At 35.8% G+C, this 15875-nt stretch overlaps 1 protein-coding gene across 4 annotated transcripts in view; it reads left to right on the forward strand.

The window, feature by feature from the left end:
* Positions 1 to 1353: 1353 nt before the first annotated feature.
* LOC110373259 (uncharacterized) overlaps positions 1354 to 15875 on the forward strand; it is a 32869-nt gene continuing 18347 nt past the window's right edge. For all 4 annotated transcript variants that reach the window (XM_049841432.2, XM_049841433.2, XM_049841434.2 and 1 more), the window contains exons 1-3: positions 1354 to 1607; positions 4478 to 4620; positions 15529 to 15866. In XM_049841432.2, the coding sequence (XP_049697389.2) occupies positions 1516 to 1607; positions 4478 to 4620; positions 15529 to 15866 (573 nt within the window). In that variant the 5' untranslated portion in view covers positions 1354 to 1515. The remainder of the gene's footprint in view (positions 1608 to 4477; positions 4621 to 15528; positions 15867 to 15875) is intronic.

Here is a 15875-nt window from a genome sequence, read left to right on the forward strand (position 1 = left end):
TCCCTTTCACCTCTATTGTTTCTTCATTTGCAGTCAAAACAGATGATGGTTTACATTCAAAAAATTTTAGTATGTCTAAATTTTTGGTCATGTGCAGTACACCCAGAATCTACAACAAATTCTTTCTGTTTTGGTTCTTGAATTTCACCATTTGTAAAAATGCCTTTTCTATTCTTTTGTTACTTTTTCTTCATTCTCATTCTTATTCTTATTTTTGAAAAAACAATTTTCTTCTTTGTGATTAAATTTTTTACAGATTGAGCACTGTTTATTCTTAAACTTACAGTCTTTATCTTCATGGTTGTCCCTTTTGCAGATACTACAGGCTCTACAGTCTTTCTTCATGTGCCCTGTTTTGTTACATTTGAAACATTTTATTGTATTAAACTTTTTCTTAGATGTAGATGAAGATGTAGCTTGAAATGCTAGCTGCTTGTCACTGTCTTTTGCTTTCAACATTCGATTTTCTTCAGCCAGAAGTCTGTTTGTTAAATTTTGAAGGGTTTTTTTATCGTCTGCCATGCATTCCCAAGAAGTTATAAAATAGTTTAAATTATTTGGTAAACAGCTTAGTATTTTGGATATGACCATTTCATCATCTATTTTTGTTCCTAGCTGATTTATACGAAATTGTAAATTTTCTATTTCGCTTATTAATTGGGAAAGCGATTGACTGTCCTGTTTCTTATATGTGAAAAACTCTTGTAATAGGGCATCTTTGTTTCTTTGCTCAGAACCTTCGAATATTTCACATAATTTTACGTACATTTCACGTGCACTGTTGCAATTAATTATGTGACCTTTTAGTTTCTTATCAATACTGCTTATGATAATTCTTTGCACCTGAGCATCTTTGATACTGAAGTCACTTTTCTTGTCATCTTCTTTTATTTGTGCAATTGTTTTTGCAAGATTTGCCGCTTTTAAGTGTATATTGAATTCAAATTTCCACAATAAAAATGTTTCCGCATCTTTTAATTTTTCTATCTGTATTATCTCAGGTTTTTCCATTTTTTAGTTTTTCACCGTTTTTTATTTTCTTCCTTGTTATTACTGTTTTTTAGTTTTTTTCACTTGTTTTTCATGTTGGGTTTTTCATTACCCAATCCCGGTTTTTAATTTTTTCTTCTCGGGCGTTCTGGGCCCATAACCTATTGTAGGTATTCAAACTTCTGGTATTCTTGAAAGTCTTTATTAATAGTTAAAGAAATACAATCACATTTTGTTAGGAATTATAACATTGTTCTCACTGGTTTTTACATCATGACAAATCACACCACCGTCAAGCTTTTTCATAGACTAACAACCCTACATTTTTTAAATGTCATAGACTATAAATTCCTAACAGATATGTCAAATTCCAAACTAAAACTTGTCTGGGACAATTCGTGTTGGTTCTTATATCTTTTTTCTTATTATATTTACAGTATTCCTTGTAGTAAATGTAGTTCTTGCGTTAAATTTATATGTGATTTGCGTAAAGTGCCAAATTGATGTCTCGTTATTATTGGTATTATGAATCAGGTTGATCAAAATATAAACAAAGATATGTTTGATTCTGATCTGATCGACGTGGAATCTTTGGATTATTCCGATGATCAGACGTGGTGAGTACTATTGAGGAGTATTTAGTGTAAGGATAAGTGGTGGCGAGTGTTTGTGCGCTTACGGGGTCATGTATGTCTCGTCCGGTCGACATGTCAGTGGAGTGTCGACGGTTATTCAGCCCGTTCCAATTAATAGTAAAGTTATTTATTTCCAGTTAAACCACTATAACCAGTATTTTAGCATAGCTATCATGCACAGGTGGTGCTGGCTAGGTTTTTTCTGACTGTGATGAATCACCTTCACTTCATGTTGTTATTATGTTTTCATAGAACAACTGTTTGGAAGCTGAAAGTTTTTTTAAGGTATCATGATATGCAGGCATAGCTAGTCTCTAAAGACATGGTTATTCAAGATAAATGATTCACATCCTACTCATTCTTGTACACCACACCTACACTGGAAGTATAGATGTATGTTTTAGTTTAGGATAATAATAGCACTTAACTCGTCATGAAGTTGTATATGATTTAATATACAACTTTTTTATTTGTTTACATGATACAAAGACATTTTAGATATGTTCTAACAAACAAATATGTCTCATCTATATCTACCCTCCATAAATATACAAATAAATAATACAAAATATTTCCAAAAACATGATAGAAAGAAAACAATAAATGTATGTATCCTTTCTTTTTGTTCTAATTAGTGTATTTGAGAGTGTTCTAGTAAATCATCAAGCTGATAAGATATTATTTATTGTGTAGATCAAGTTGACATAAATTGTACTCAAATTAGTTGTGATAAGTTAAGTGATAATTGATACAATATCTGCTATCTACTTGCCAATCAATACTTGTGCATGATAATTATCAATAACACAAGCAATCTTGTGAAAACTCTTATAAACTTTCCTAAACTTTATTTCAATGTAACGGAACACAATTCAAACAACTTTTATTCTGATTGGTTACAAATCATCGCTGACCATAATATATAAGAACTTTTTGGTTAAAGAAATGTATAATATATAATTGAAACACAATTTAGGCTGATCATTAGATGTTTATTGTAAAATCCCTAGGTTCTTCCGAACCCTTCCCTTGAAAAACCATGTGTTAGATAACTTGACATAAATGATTTTCCAATTATGAATTCATCTGATCAGTATTCATCTGATATCAATTGTTTTAGATAGTAATCTGAACAAAGGTTATTGTTTATGCATCTTTCTATAATGACAGGGCTTGAAGATACTGCTAATAAATTATATCACAGTTCTGTATAGCGCAAATTAGCTGTGTTTGTGTGTGTGTGCAACAAGTAATGTTGCAGGTAAATAATATAGGCAAAGAGTGAAGTGGGCAAAAACTGTAACACTCAAAGAAGATAAAGATAAAGATAAATTTATTTGTTTAAAACATATGTTACAAAGGTGTTACAATAGTATTTATGGTTTCAATATGTTTTGCCATGTCAGGCGTACAAATTTACATATATTAAACTTAAAATCTAGAATCTATAACAAATTTACAAACATTTATTGAACTTAAAATCTACAAATACTTGCTTTACAATACAAACTACAAATATTACTACAAAACTTAGTATATTAAATATTATCTTTTAAGAAGTCACCTATACTGTAGTATGCTCTTTTACATAAAAGTTTTTTTAGTCTTTTTTTAAATAGGTTAATATTTAATAACTTATATCTATCTGGTACTTTATTATAAATTTTGGGAGCCATACAGAACAAACTTCTCCACATGAGGGTAGTTTTGGCGCTGTGCAAGCATAGTCTATTATTATTACGCCTATTGCGTTGAGATATACTTGACTGAAGAGGAAACAGTTGCGGATTCTTTTTGACGAAAACACAAATTTCTAAAATATACAAAGATGGTAATGTTAGTATATTATGTTTTATAAAGAGTGGTTTGCAGCTATCTGTGACACACTTTTTAATTTCTGCCAGGGGCCCGATTCTCCTAATTTTACTTAAGCGCCATTCGATTGACGTTCGACTCGATTCGACTGAGATCCAATCCCGACTCGATTACGATTGAAGCGTATGTGGCATTCCGCTATTTTTTCTTTGAAATAAACGTTTTTATACTTTTCTGTCATTCAATAATGAATCATTTTGTCTGCAAATGATTTACGATTGCAAAATGATTGTACAGCAAACTACCGTATAGACCAAAATCATCAAAATAGCAGACCAATCGCACACCAATCAAATGTCAATCGAATACGATTGGTCTTTTATTAGTAGCAGAATATGGATATGGTTAAAACTGCTATGACGATCATATTGCGATTCGATTTCTATTCGATTTTGACATTATTAATTTAGGAGAATCGGGGCCCTGTTCTCAAATAAGTCCAATCTTTAATAAGTTTTGAATTGTATGTCACTCTAGTAACAGAGCGCTCTTTAAAGCATACTCTGCATATAAATAGAAAATATATGTATGTTGTTCTCAAAATATATGTGTGTTCTTTCCTTAATTAGTTAATCTCAGTTATGTGTTATTATTCAATTACAATTACTAAATTATGTGAATGCAAACACGTTTTTTCTAATAGAATCTAATTGGAAAATGGGCAATCATGTTTTTCTTATTAAATTATTTTGTATTCAAATTGATTGATTGCAGAACATTAATATGTTTTATACAGAAATGCGTTTTCAACTGAATAAAGCACATCTAATTTTATGTATCAACAAACTCCAAAGCAAAAGCAAGGTTTCTCAATCCTCAAAGGATCCGAAGTATCCTGTTAGTTTATTGTGATAAATTTTTGTGCACAGCAATGGACGCATGAAGTCATGTATTTAAATAACATGTTGGCACAATACTTGTATGCATATTACTTATTAACTAAGTTTATTATTATCTATTTGTTTCTTTGTACACAGGTTGTATAAAGTCCCAGATGACTCGGGGCAGACTGTTGACATTGTGGACTGGAACTTATCCTGCGACTGGCCCGTTAATGAGGACAATGAATATCTTAAGTTGGAGAAGACACTATACACAGTACTCGACAACATTATTAAAAGTAAGTATTTTAAAGTATATATTATCATCATCTTCTGAGCCTTTTCCCAACTATGTTGGGGTCGGCTTCCATTCTATTCGGATACAGCTGAGTACCAGTGTTTATACAAGGAGCAACTGCCCTATCTGACCTCCTCAACCCAGTTACCTGGGCAACCCAATACCCCTTGGTTAGACTGGTGTCAGACTTACTGGCTTCTGATTACCCGTAACGACTGCCAAGGATGTTCAATGACAGCCGGGACCTACAATTAACGTGCCATCCGAAACACAGTCATTGGTGCCTGTATGATATACTTAGAAAGTACATACAAACTTAGAAAAGTTGCATTGGTACTTGCCTGAACCTGGGATTGAACCCGCGCCCTTATACTTGAGAGGTTGGTTCTTTGCCCACTAGGCCAACACGACTTCCTTCATTTGATTGTTCGTAAGAGTGACATAAAGGGCTTAAGAAGGAGCATGTTGGGTTTTAGTCAGTTAGAGTCTGACACTCCCTCACACTGTACCCGCAGCGGGAGGGGTCATTTGATGATGTACCATAAAACATGGTATCTATTATGTCACTGGCTAATTTAGGACATTGTGATAAGAGAACATGTCCAAACTTGTTCAAATATGGTCAATTTTAATATTGACCAGGGTCAATGTTTTTTAATAAATTAGCACATATGAATTCACTTATCATAATTTAACTTCAAGATATAAATAAAAATATAATACTTAGTATTTAGTAGACTCTACTGCAAATTACTCACAGCAAATAAGAACACCCTAATTAAAATATGTCATTTACTATCTGACATAATAATTATGTTAGCAAACTGTTGATGTTAATTTAAAGTATTTTATCTTCCGGACATTATAGTATTTGTATTTAAGATAACACTGAAGTTCTTGAACAATACTATCATATTGTTTTTTTAGGAAATTATGTTTTATCTATGGATTTAGTCAAATTACTGCAGTTTTCACTGATAGCAGTGTTATCCTTTAATATTATGATCTAATAATTATGAAACTGTTTATACATAAAATGTAACGGCAATTGTTTGCATTATGAAGTCATTTTTGTAATGTTTGTGAATATTGCAAGTTAACGTTATGTAAGGCTTGCACACTTTTGTTGTTACAAATTACACATTAACTTGCAACAAATGTGTTCTATGTTTTGTTTTAGTTTGCACCGTAAAATATTCTAGAATATTTTTTTAATATACTAATTTAATACGTGAAAACTTCTTTTTTTGTACCCTAAATGCTCCGAAACTACTGAACCGATTTGAATAATTTATTCACTTTTGGAAAGATTGACTATCCCGCCAGTAACATAGGCTATATTTAGTCCGGGTACGGGAAGAAATTCCCCCAGGACTCGGGTAAAACCTTGGGGACCTAGTTCTGCATAGCAATGGATGCAGACACATGATTTATTATAATTTAACTTGACATAATACACTCCCGACTCTCATCCTCAAACGACCCGACAGTTAGAATTAACTAGGTCAGATTAACACAGTCGCATTCGGTCATGATTTGATTGCTTATGCACCAATCAGTGGGTTGATCCCAATTAAGAATTAGCTATTTTTCTACTACAAAGGAATAATTTTCAGAAATCGGTTCAGTAATTCAAAAGATCTTTGCAAACATATTCTTTACCTATATGTAATAGTGTAGACTGTTGTTTGCTGTGGTCTCATATGCATCTGTGAAAACTACTCGCGCCGAATAAAAAGCTTTTCCAGCCGTCTCCCAAGACACTGATCCCAAAAGCCAATCATCCTCCGAGCCTTTTTCCCTACTATGTTGGGGTCGGCTTCCAGTCTAACCGGATGCAGCTGAGTACCTACCAGTGCTTTACAAGAAGCGACTGCCTATCTGACCTCCTCAACCCAGTAGCCCGGGCAACCCAATACCCCTTGGTTAAACTGGTGTCAGACTTACTGGCTTCTGACTACCCGATACCCGTACCAACTGCCAAGTATGTTCAATGACAGCCGGGACCTACAGTTTAACGTTAGATCCCAAAAGCCAATAACCAGTGATATCTCAATCGGTTCAGCTGTTTTTCGTGAAAATGTAACAGACATTACAGATGAGTCAGATAAGTTCGCTTTTTACTTTCGTGAATTTTGATGCGTCATCAACCCTCGTTCTCTACAAAACCTGAATGTATTATGTATAGGGAAGATGGTTTATATGAGAGCTCAATGAGATAATTGAAACGAGTGACATCGTTAGAGACTTTTTTGCAAGTCTAGACAAGCGATTGGTCGTGATTAGGGCTGCCATCTCGAATTTCGCCAAACCCGGACAAACATTTAAAAAACCCGGACATTTGGCGTAAATCGCATTTTTTTCACGAACGAGTACGATTTTTTTAAACAAAATAATACCTAATTTGTAATCCATTTACTATTAACATATACTTAAATTCAATGAGGTGCTTCCTTACATGAAAAGTGTCCGGGTTTTCCCCGGACACTTCTTGAAACCCCGCCCGGACGGCCTCCAAACGAGGACAAATCCGGGGAAACCCGGACGGATGGCAGCCCTAGTCGTGATTAATGTGACGTAACAGAAATCACAAGATTCCTAGCCCGAGCATTTTAAACGAAACCGACCAAAGACTTGGAAAGAAATAGCTGTTATAAACTCGTAATGTTACATTATGAGTTTACAAATATCCTTTAAAGGGATTTTTTTATAGTCGCAAGGATAATAAGACTAAGACAGATTGTAATAACACTTATATCCTATGATCTCTTAGAAATATCAAGTTCATCATGACCAGCCAACTTTTTTCCTTTGCTTTCCTTCTTTACACCCAACTCATATTTTGGCAGAAACTCCCGACATCACAAGTTCTGCGGTCACTGATTATAAATACAAAAAAAAATAAGTTGCTCTCTTCTCAAAGTTCCTTTCGCTATGCTTCTAAAACGAAACGTCTATTAAATTAAGTGGTACAGAATGATTGCCGGCCGGTCGTTAAACAAAGGATATGATCATGAACAATTGGTAGCTGTTCTAATGACATTCGACGCGGCTGATTGGTTCTGTACAAAGATCTGATATCATGTAACTTACAACCTGGGTTGGTATGCCATGCTAAGGTACTAAAAAATAATGGGTCAATTATTTTGAGCTTCCAATAACAATTATTGTGATTGGTCTTCTCGCCTCAAGGATTTCGGCAGGCACTTCGAAGGTCATGGATTGATTCTCTTGAATGAATTTATTTCTAAAGCATGCGAGCACCCCATGTTTACATAAAATTTTCAGTCTTCGCTATCTAGAGAAAATTTTCCACTATCAAATAAAATTGCACTTTGCAAAAGATATGTCTTGCTTCGTTTTTGATCTGTAAAATGCTAGTTAAATGACGACATGAACAAATTATTTGCAGTAGATCCTATTAGCAAAATGGTTGTGTAATTATGGCTGAAATTCTACTAGTTCAAACTGGTCCACTATTTGCAATCTGTGGGCGGTCAGACTGCATTTCTATCCAATTTTACTGATAACTTTGTTCTATTTAATAAGATGTCGTAGAATTGTAGGCTAATGGTGGAATAAATAATTTCAAAGAAATCAGTATGACCTTAAACCTACATAGGTAATCAAATTCACATTATGTGACGTCATCGCCCATGTGGGAGCCACATGCCATCAAATGTTAGCATAGAATAAAAACTTGAATCTATAGCAGATACTTACTAATGGCAAAAGTCCTATACATCCCTTCCAATTTCGTACTGAGCACCTTAATTGTTTAGATACCTTTTGCGATCAGCCCTATATCTAGAGTCTCTAATTAAACCCTCCACTGCAATGCAGTAATATGATATCAAGTTTATAACATACTGTACGAGATAGTGTCAAATTTCGCGTTCGAATGTCGCGTGATCTAGTCAGAATGCTTCGTCAATAGTCTTGAGATCCAGTAAATATGCTTTGAAGAATTCAGAGAAATACCTGACTTAGTTTATGAAGTTTCATCAGTACTTTCGATCTTCGTCTGTTTATTAGGAGTATCATGTTGGGTTTGCAAAGGTCTCATGTTCATCGCATTGGTTGCGTTAACAGTCAAAACTCAAAACATTTACCGTTTCGTGGGAAAATGGACAAGTTATTTGTGCACAATTATCATTTACCGTCAACAATAATGATACGGAAAATTAGAATGGTTATAATAAGCTGGTATGTAGGTATGCCATTCAAATACAGCGTCGATTTGGTTGTCAATTTTCAGGACTCATCGTTATTAATCCTAAAAATTTCTTAAGGATATCTGATACTTCAAAAAACTCGACAAAATTGTTATACCGTTTCTTTTGGATTACATTTGACTTTGAAATTTTACTTTTATATGTTTTAACGGCTCATCGTGGAAAGTAGTCCCTAAGACAAAGAGTCGTTTAATTATCGAAGCAGTTACTTAAAAATTATAATGCTAATCTAGCTTTACAGACGATGTGCCGTATATAGCCACGGAAATAACCTCAAGGTCATTCACCCTTGACCCCTGACCAGTCTTAGAATTCTGTTCGACGAACAAGCTTCCTTTGAGTCCCGAATTATGCGCTAATGGGACTAAATTGACTAACAGAGGCAAGAGGTCTATTTACCAATATTCCAGATTATTAGGCGAAGATGGTGGTTTTAATGAAGCTGAAATTATTTCTGGTCCTTCATTTCGCTCGCGGCTTCGTCCGTGTCCCGTAGGAACTGCGTCCAAAAAGTAGCCTACCACGATAAAATACATAGGCTGCCACCTACATATCTCCATACCAAATGATCATATCAACAAAACTCCGAGGATTCAGTCCACCAATCCGAGCTGCTATCAGTAACGTAGTGCACCCAAAATTACAGGAAACTCAAAACATCTCAGTGACTGTCGCAAAATGTCTCGAAATTGATTTATTATACACTTGCGCTCGCCTGAGAAGTACAGTTGACACAGTTACTTTCCGTTTTATTGTCAATCTTCGTCACGATGACAAGATGAAGTAAAATAGACTGTTTTTAAACGGTACATACTTCGAACCTGGTATACTAGTACACTAAGATAATTCTAGTACCGTTCAATGTCACTAAAGCAATCATCCAATTACATTGTGATCATTTTGTAGCTGCAGATTTGTCAAAGAAAATTGCACTCTATGTCCTTGATTAATGACTGATTTTATGTTGAAGCTATGCATGATTTAGCAGAGGAAAACATTGTCGGAAAAGGTTATTTCATGTATTGATGTTATGGACCATGTGATTAATTCGGGCATTATTTATAATGCCCGAGCATTATGAATAATGTCTAGCTTTATCGGGCCACATGATTAATAACTATCTTAACTTCATTATTTATCACATTGCACGGGCATTATTATATTGCTACATGATAGTTGGGCAATTTGATAATAAAGCTATATTTTATGCGGTGCGAGGGTGGCAGTTGTTCTAATAAATAAATCCTGTTACTTGCTACATATTTTATGATTATTGTTTTAAATTATATGTTCTATTTTAATGGGAAATTATAAGTCTAGCCAGAAAATTATGGACAATTGTCATCTAATTTACTAACTCGGCCTCGTTTTTCTTGATTTCATTTTTCTTGGCTCGATTTTTTATTAATTATTAAACGGTTTTATTTAGCTTACCCTGTTTGTTTTATTATTTATTCTTGGGTCAAATTTAGTAATTCAATTTTAAGTACCTTGCTGTTGTCAGATTGATCTGAAATTTGGTACACACCTTTAATTCCGATGACAATACAATATACTAATATCAATAACATTGTAAATCCAAGATGGCCGCCGGTACAAAATGGCGGATTACATATTTTTTTCACAACCCCCTCAATATGGGTATCAAATGAAAGGGCTACTCAAGTAGAATACTGTCAGCAACCCCAGCGGGGCCCAACAGGGCCAAGGCCTGCCTGGGCTGCGGGATTGTCCTGGTACCACGTTTTTATTTTAGTCTAATATGACCGGGACCACCTATGTAGGTTTATAGGTAAGTAACAGTTTTTTTTATTTTCTAGTTTTCAGTGCACATAAGATAAAACCGTTTAACTTAAAAGTTTTTTTACCGATTTTTTATTTAATTTGGATTCAAAACATTGTATTAAAAACTGAACTTAGTGACGAAAACGAATCGCTGCAAAACCGACTCCACCTAGTCTTGTCTGCCCTACCCCTAGAGTGCAATTCAAAACCGCGTAGGCACGGAGGGGCGAGGCGGCCTGCGAGCTGAGGCGCAGGTAGTTTCAGCGCTCGCCGCCGCGGCTGAGGCTGGCCGGCTCAGCCGGCCAGCAAGCTGAAGCTGCGGCGGTGAGCGTGAAAACCATCTGCGACGATAAGCTCGCATGGGACCGCCGGAGCCCCGCAGCGCCGGAGCCGTGACAGAAGCCATGCTTGCTGCATGTTGCATGCTTACTTCTATGCTCTGTCAATTGATATTGGATGTGTGAATATGTTTGTATTACTTTGCCCAAAAGGTCACGGGCAATATGTATAGTGCCCGGTCAATTTGATTGTTTGAATAATTATTATCAAATTGCACTCTCATATTGGGCATTATTCATAATGACCGGGCATTATGTATACTGCCCAATTTATCACTTGGTCCATAACATTGATACTAGATAATGACAGTGCAGTATCCGAATTGTAGTTTGCCAGGAGTCGGGGCCGGTTCATGGATTTGCTATAACGAACGAGTGTTATGAAGTACTGTTAATTTACGACATGTGTTTTTAATTATTAGAACACCACTAGGTATATCTTTCCGTCTGGCGCGCCTTAAACTTAGCACCTTGTGGACAGGCTAATATTTTTAACTACACAACCTAACATGTAGATAACCGTTTTAATGGCCATGTGTTCTTTAATTATAATATAATTATAACCAAGAGAAAAGGTCCTTGTCTTCGTGAACCCGGAACCCTTGGCACACGAGTGTTACAGCTAACCCAGTAATGATTCATTTTGGATCGGTTGCACATCAATTTCGGCGAAAAGGCTTAGTTAGTTTTTTTGAGAAGTCAATATTACTACAGACGTACACTTACAATGGATACCTGAATTTTATTTGTTACATTCCGAAGCCTCCAAAAACGGAGCATATTGCCAAATATTTGCAAAGTAAAAAAAGAAACGTAAAGCAACAACGTCGACCTTCTTCGAATAGCAAGTGGGCGTTAAGTTAACGCCACACATTTCACGTCTGAGTGTTTTTGCGAAAAAATATGGAGCTTCTCTTTTTCCCTAATCCTACTGCACTATTTACAAACCATGTTTGTTTGGAGACTGCAAAGATTGTAGACCTCTAGAGCCCATAAAATCTGCTTCATTAAATTCGCATCAAACTAGTGAAATCTTACAAACAAAAAGTTCTATATCACGCGTTTCCTATTAAAGTGGAGATGCAAAAACTGGATGTCGAGCTAATTGATAAATTGCTGCCACAGGAAGCAATAACCTAGGAACCTGTTCAGCGAATGATTTCCCATGTACGATACGTTATACACGCAAGTGCTTAGTGTTATCTCACCTCGCCTATGCCTTACTACGATCCTACCTGTGCCGATCTGTGCCTTAGCACATTGCTTGCATAGGGCTGATGTCAAATTTCTATCCCTAGTAGCCAAAATCACAGATAGATAGAATATTGGGATCGTTTATTATTGACTAGACTTTATAATTTACCTACTTGTTTGCCTGGTGTACGGTGCTAGGGTCAGTTGATTGTAACTATTGGTCTTGGTATATTTAGAGTAGTCATTAAAATTGGGCGGGTATATTCGCTAAGAAATGCAGTGACATCAACTGCAAAGGTATGTTAACATTGTAATGACAATTCTGAGAACATGTCTAGTTTTTAGGTATTGCTATATTTTAAAAGTAACACACACCTCATTTAAAGGACAATGGGCACTTTGTATGGGATTTGGTACCCGCTCCAACAGTAACGCATGATAAATCATTAGAAAGGTATTTACGTGAAGAATAATAAAAACTATGGGGCTTGCCTCAATTAGCTGTCCGATCCGAGTAATGATAAAAATTGAATCGACATAGAAACAAGTATGTCATCCATATATGCAAATGCATTAAGAGGCTTATGTCGTCAGTGTAATCATTTTAAACTCAGTTAATAGACATCTTACATTGTTTGAGATACACTCTATTATAATCTAAAGGTTGTAATCGTCTATGGAGTCATACTACGGAAACACAATCATCATCTGATTTGACAAAAGTTCAAAACATTTCTATTCATCTTTTTTTAGGAAGAAATTCATCATTATCTCAGCACCTCTTGAGGAGCAAGATTAAGTCGTAATATGGACTATGTTAACATCGTCTCCTGACTTTTCAACCTTAATTGATTGTTAATACTGAAAGACTTTCATCAAATACATAAGCTGGTTCTGCGTGAACTGCAAAGGTTTGCACAGTCTTTTTTTAAAGCAGTCGGCAGGCAAACATTTAAAGAAGACCAAATTCCTGTTTTTTTGTTACTTTACCAGTTTTTATTCAATACAGTTGGATTTAAGAACTACATCTACGTTGATGACTTATGAACATTACACATTCTATTAGTCGATGTTACGCGAAACGGACAAGGATTTGGGACTAGTCGTCATAGTAAACATTTTTTGCCTTGCCAAGACCTAAGCAATGGTACTAAAATCAACACTGTTGGACGGGGTACCAAAACGCCCATCATCCTTTTATTACATTGCATATACTGAGTTTGCCGTTTTTACACTATTGAGGAACACCTATGAAAACACCCGCAAACTAGCGCGAATAGAGATACCTTGCTATTTTACTTTTCGTAGATAATCTGAGAATTCAAAATAAAATTAGTGTTGTTATTGTTTGCGTAATACTGAGAGTAAACCCACAGATGTGTATGTATTGGCGGATATTGTGTATCGACTCCACCTCACTCGAGTTTGCCAACTTCCCACGCGGTATCGATTGTAAGCTTATGTGAGAATATTGTCGGGACATTTACGTATCGGGTATATGACATAAAGTGTCAGGACAAATCCTCCTATTTATTACTCGTATAAATTCCCGCTTCTTCTCCTAAGACACGCTAGATTTACTCTACAAATTCTACAATAATCCCCTTACATATCTGCAACGGTTTATGAATAATATATTTTTCTCCTACGTTCCTTTATCTCTACTTTAATATTCTAATGCATTTTCGTCCTTGTCACGTAAGCTAGACTTTGTAGACCAGCTTCTCTGAGTAATAAAATAAGCTATCGTAGTAGCTCGGAACACCTAGGTAATGTAGATAAAGTAGGACTAGAATACTCAATAGACGAGAGTAAAGGAGGTCGACTGGTCCAAAATGGGCATAATATTTCAAGCAACTAAGTACCGAACAAAGTCAGTAAGACAAGACACTATATTATGTAACTATCTGTGTAACTTGGTTAAACCTGATGCAGTGAATCTTTCTACAAAATTGGGCTGAAAATACAGAAATAGGGTCCTATAAAGCCGATTATTAAGCCAAGAAGTTTTTGCAAAGCAAATCCTCAGGTTCATATCTATTGGTTTAGATTTACATACAGTTAATCAACCAGTCCATAATATTGGCATGGCATTGCAGCCTACACTTCAATTAATATTCGAAACTGGTACAATAAAAGTTTCACTTTCTACGCACATGATGGATCGAGATGGATTAATAGATAAACTGTCTGTTAACGAACATTTAATGATACTTGTCATTTTCTGTTTTTGTCTGACAATAACGTAATTAGGATGATTGCCTGAAGTATTGCAGTATTTAATCTAATTGCCGCACGCATGGACATCCGAGTAGGCGTTAATGCGATTGTATAATTTTGCATAAGTTCCGCATTGCTATTGATGCTACTATTGTATAATGGGTAACTATTTTACCATAGCCTTTGTCACTGCTTATTAACGTAGGTGCCGATATCCACTTACCACTGAAAGTACGGTTGAATCTTGTTTGACATCTAAAACGGTTATTGGTAGTTTCTACTCAGACCGTATGGATAATATATCAAAGGATGTGCGTCCCATAGCTTTCTATAACATGCCCTATACTGGTGTCAATTCTAGGAAGCTTGGCATTCTCAGTCGCCTCACGCATTCCTTTCATAACATAGGAACAGCTGTCACAGCCATTTCCTGACCACGTCCACATCAAATGCAAATTGTCTACCAATTTTGGTGCCAATTAACTACGTTTCTACGATGCCAGTGCGTTGCGAACTGAATTTCGACGCTTTTGTTTTGTAACCACTTAACACTCAACACAAAACATGCTATAATCTATCTTAAAATCTAAGCGTAAGGTTTATTTTTGTGTGTTCGGTCAAACCCTAACGAATACCAAGCTTTAAGATGCGATTAAATGGGTTTGTTGAACTTTCTAGCGTCTTCCGCGTTTACCTGATCTATTGATAAATTAAAAGCAAATCCTAATTGGACGTTACTTTTAAATGAACCGTGAAGTTTGCCAATGTTCATTCTAATTTGGCTTGAACATTTGATCTTAATCTTACTCACTATTGTTTTTCGCATGAATGCGAGACACAATACAGCTACTTCTGGACTGTAAACATTGTATTGTGTCACAGCTTTCGTAGTCTTTTGTTTCAAGCCAATAGTTATGAATGGGCTGTTATCGCATTGCAGTTGCATTGATATCAAATGATTTTGACTGTTACGTATGCTATATAAAATATGACTTCTCCAAACTATCTTGTTAAAAATAAGATTAGTTTCTAGCAGTTCTACGGTGCTAGTTTTGGCAATTTCCGTTCATTCCAAGAGGCCCAAATTCAGGGCCGTTCCATCGTTGTATGTTTTCTTAACAATCTTTTTTCTTTCAGATGAAGTCCTCTCGATGCCAGACAAACACAAGTTCGACTCACGAACCTACGTGAAGCCAAAGAAACGAACGCATCGGCCGAGCATACAGAACATTGTCGAGGCTGCGTCCAATCCACCTTCGATGTCCCCCATACCTCCAATGAACACAATACTTCAGTCGACCAACCAGTCGGCCAACAAATATCTAACGTACAACAAATACAATAATCCTTTAGGACCCATCAGTCCGATGATAAGGCTGAAGACTTTCAATGTGGACACGAATTCGGAGAACAGTACTGCTGTCAAAGAGTATGCGATGAAGAGGAGAAGTTTGGTGCAGGATGACGATCCGCAGGTACGTCTT

Source organism: Helicoverpa armigera, chromosome 19 (assembly GCF_030705265.1).
Source record: "Helicoverpa armigera isolate CAAS_96S chromosome 19, ASM3070526v1, whole genome shotgun sequence".
NCBI lineage: Eukaryota > Metazoa > Arthropoda > Insecta > Lepidoptera > Noctuidae > Helicoverpa > Helicoverpa armigera.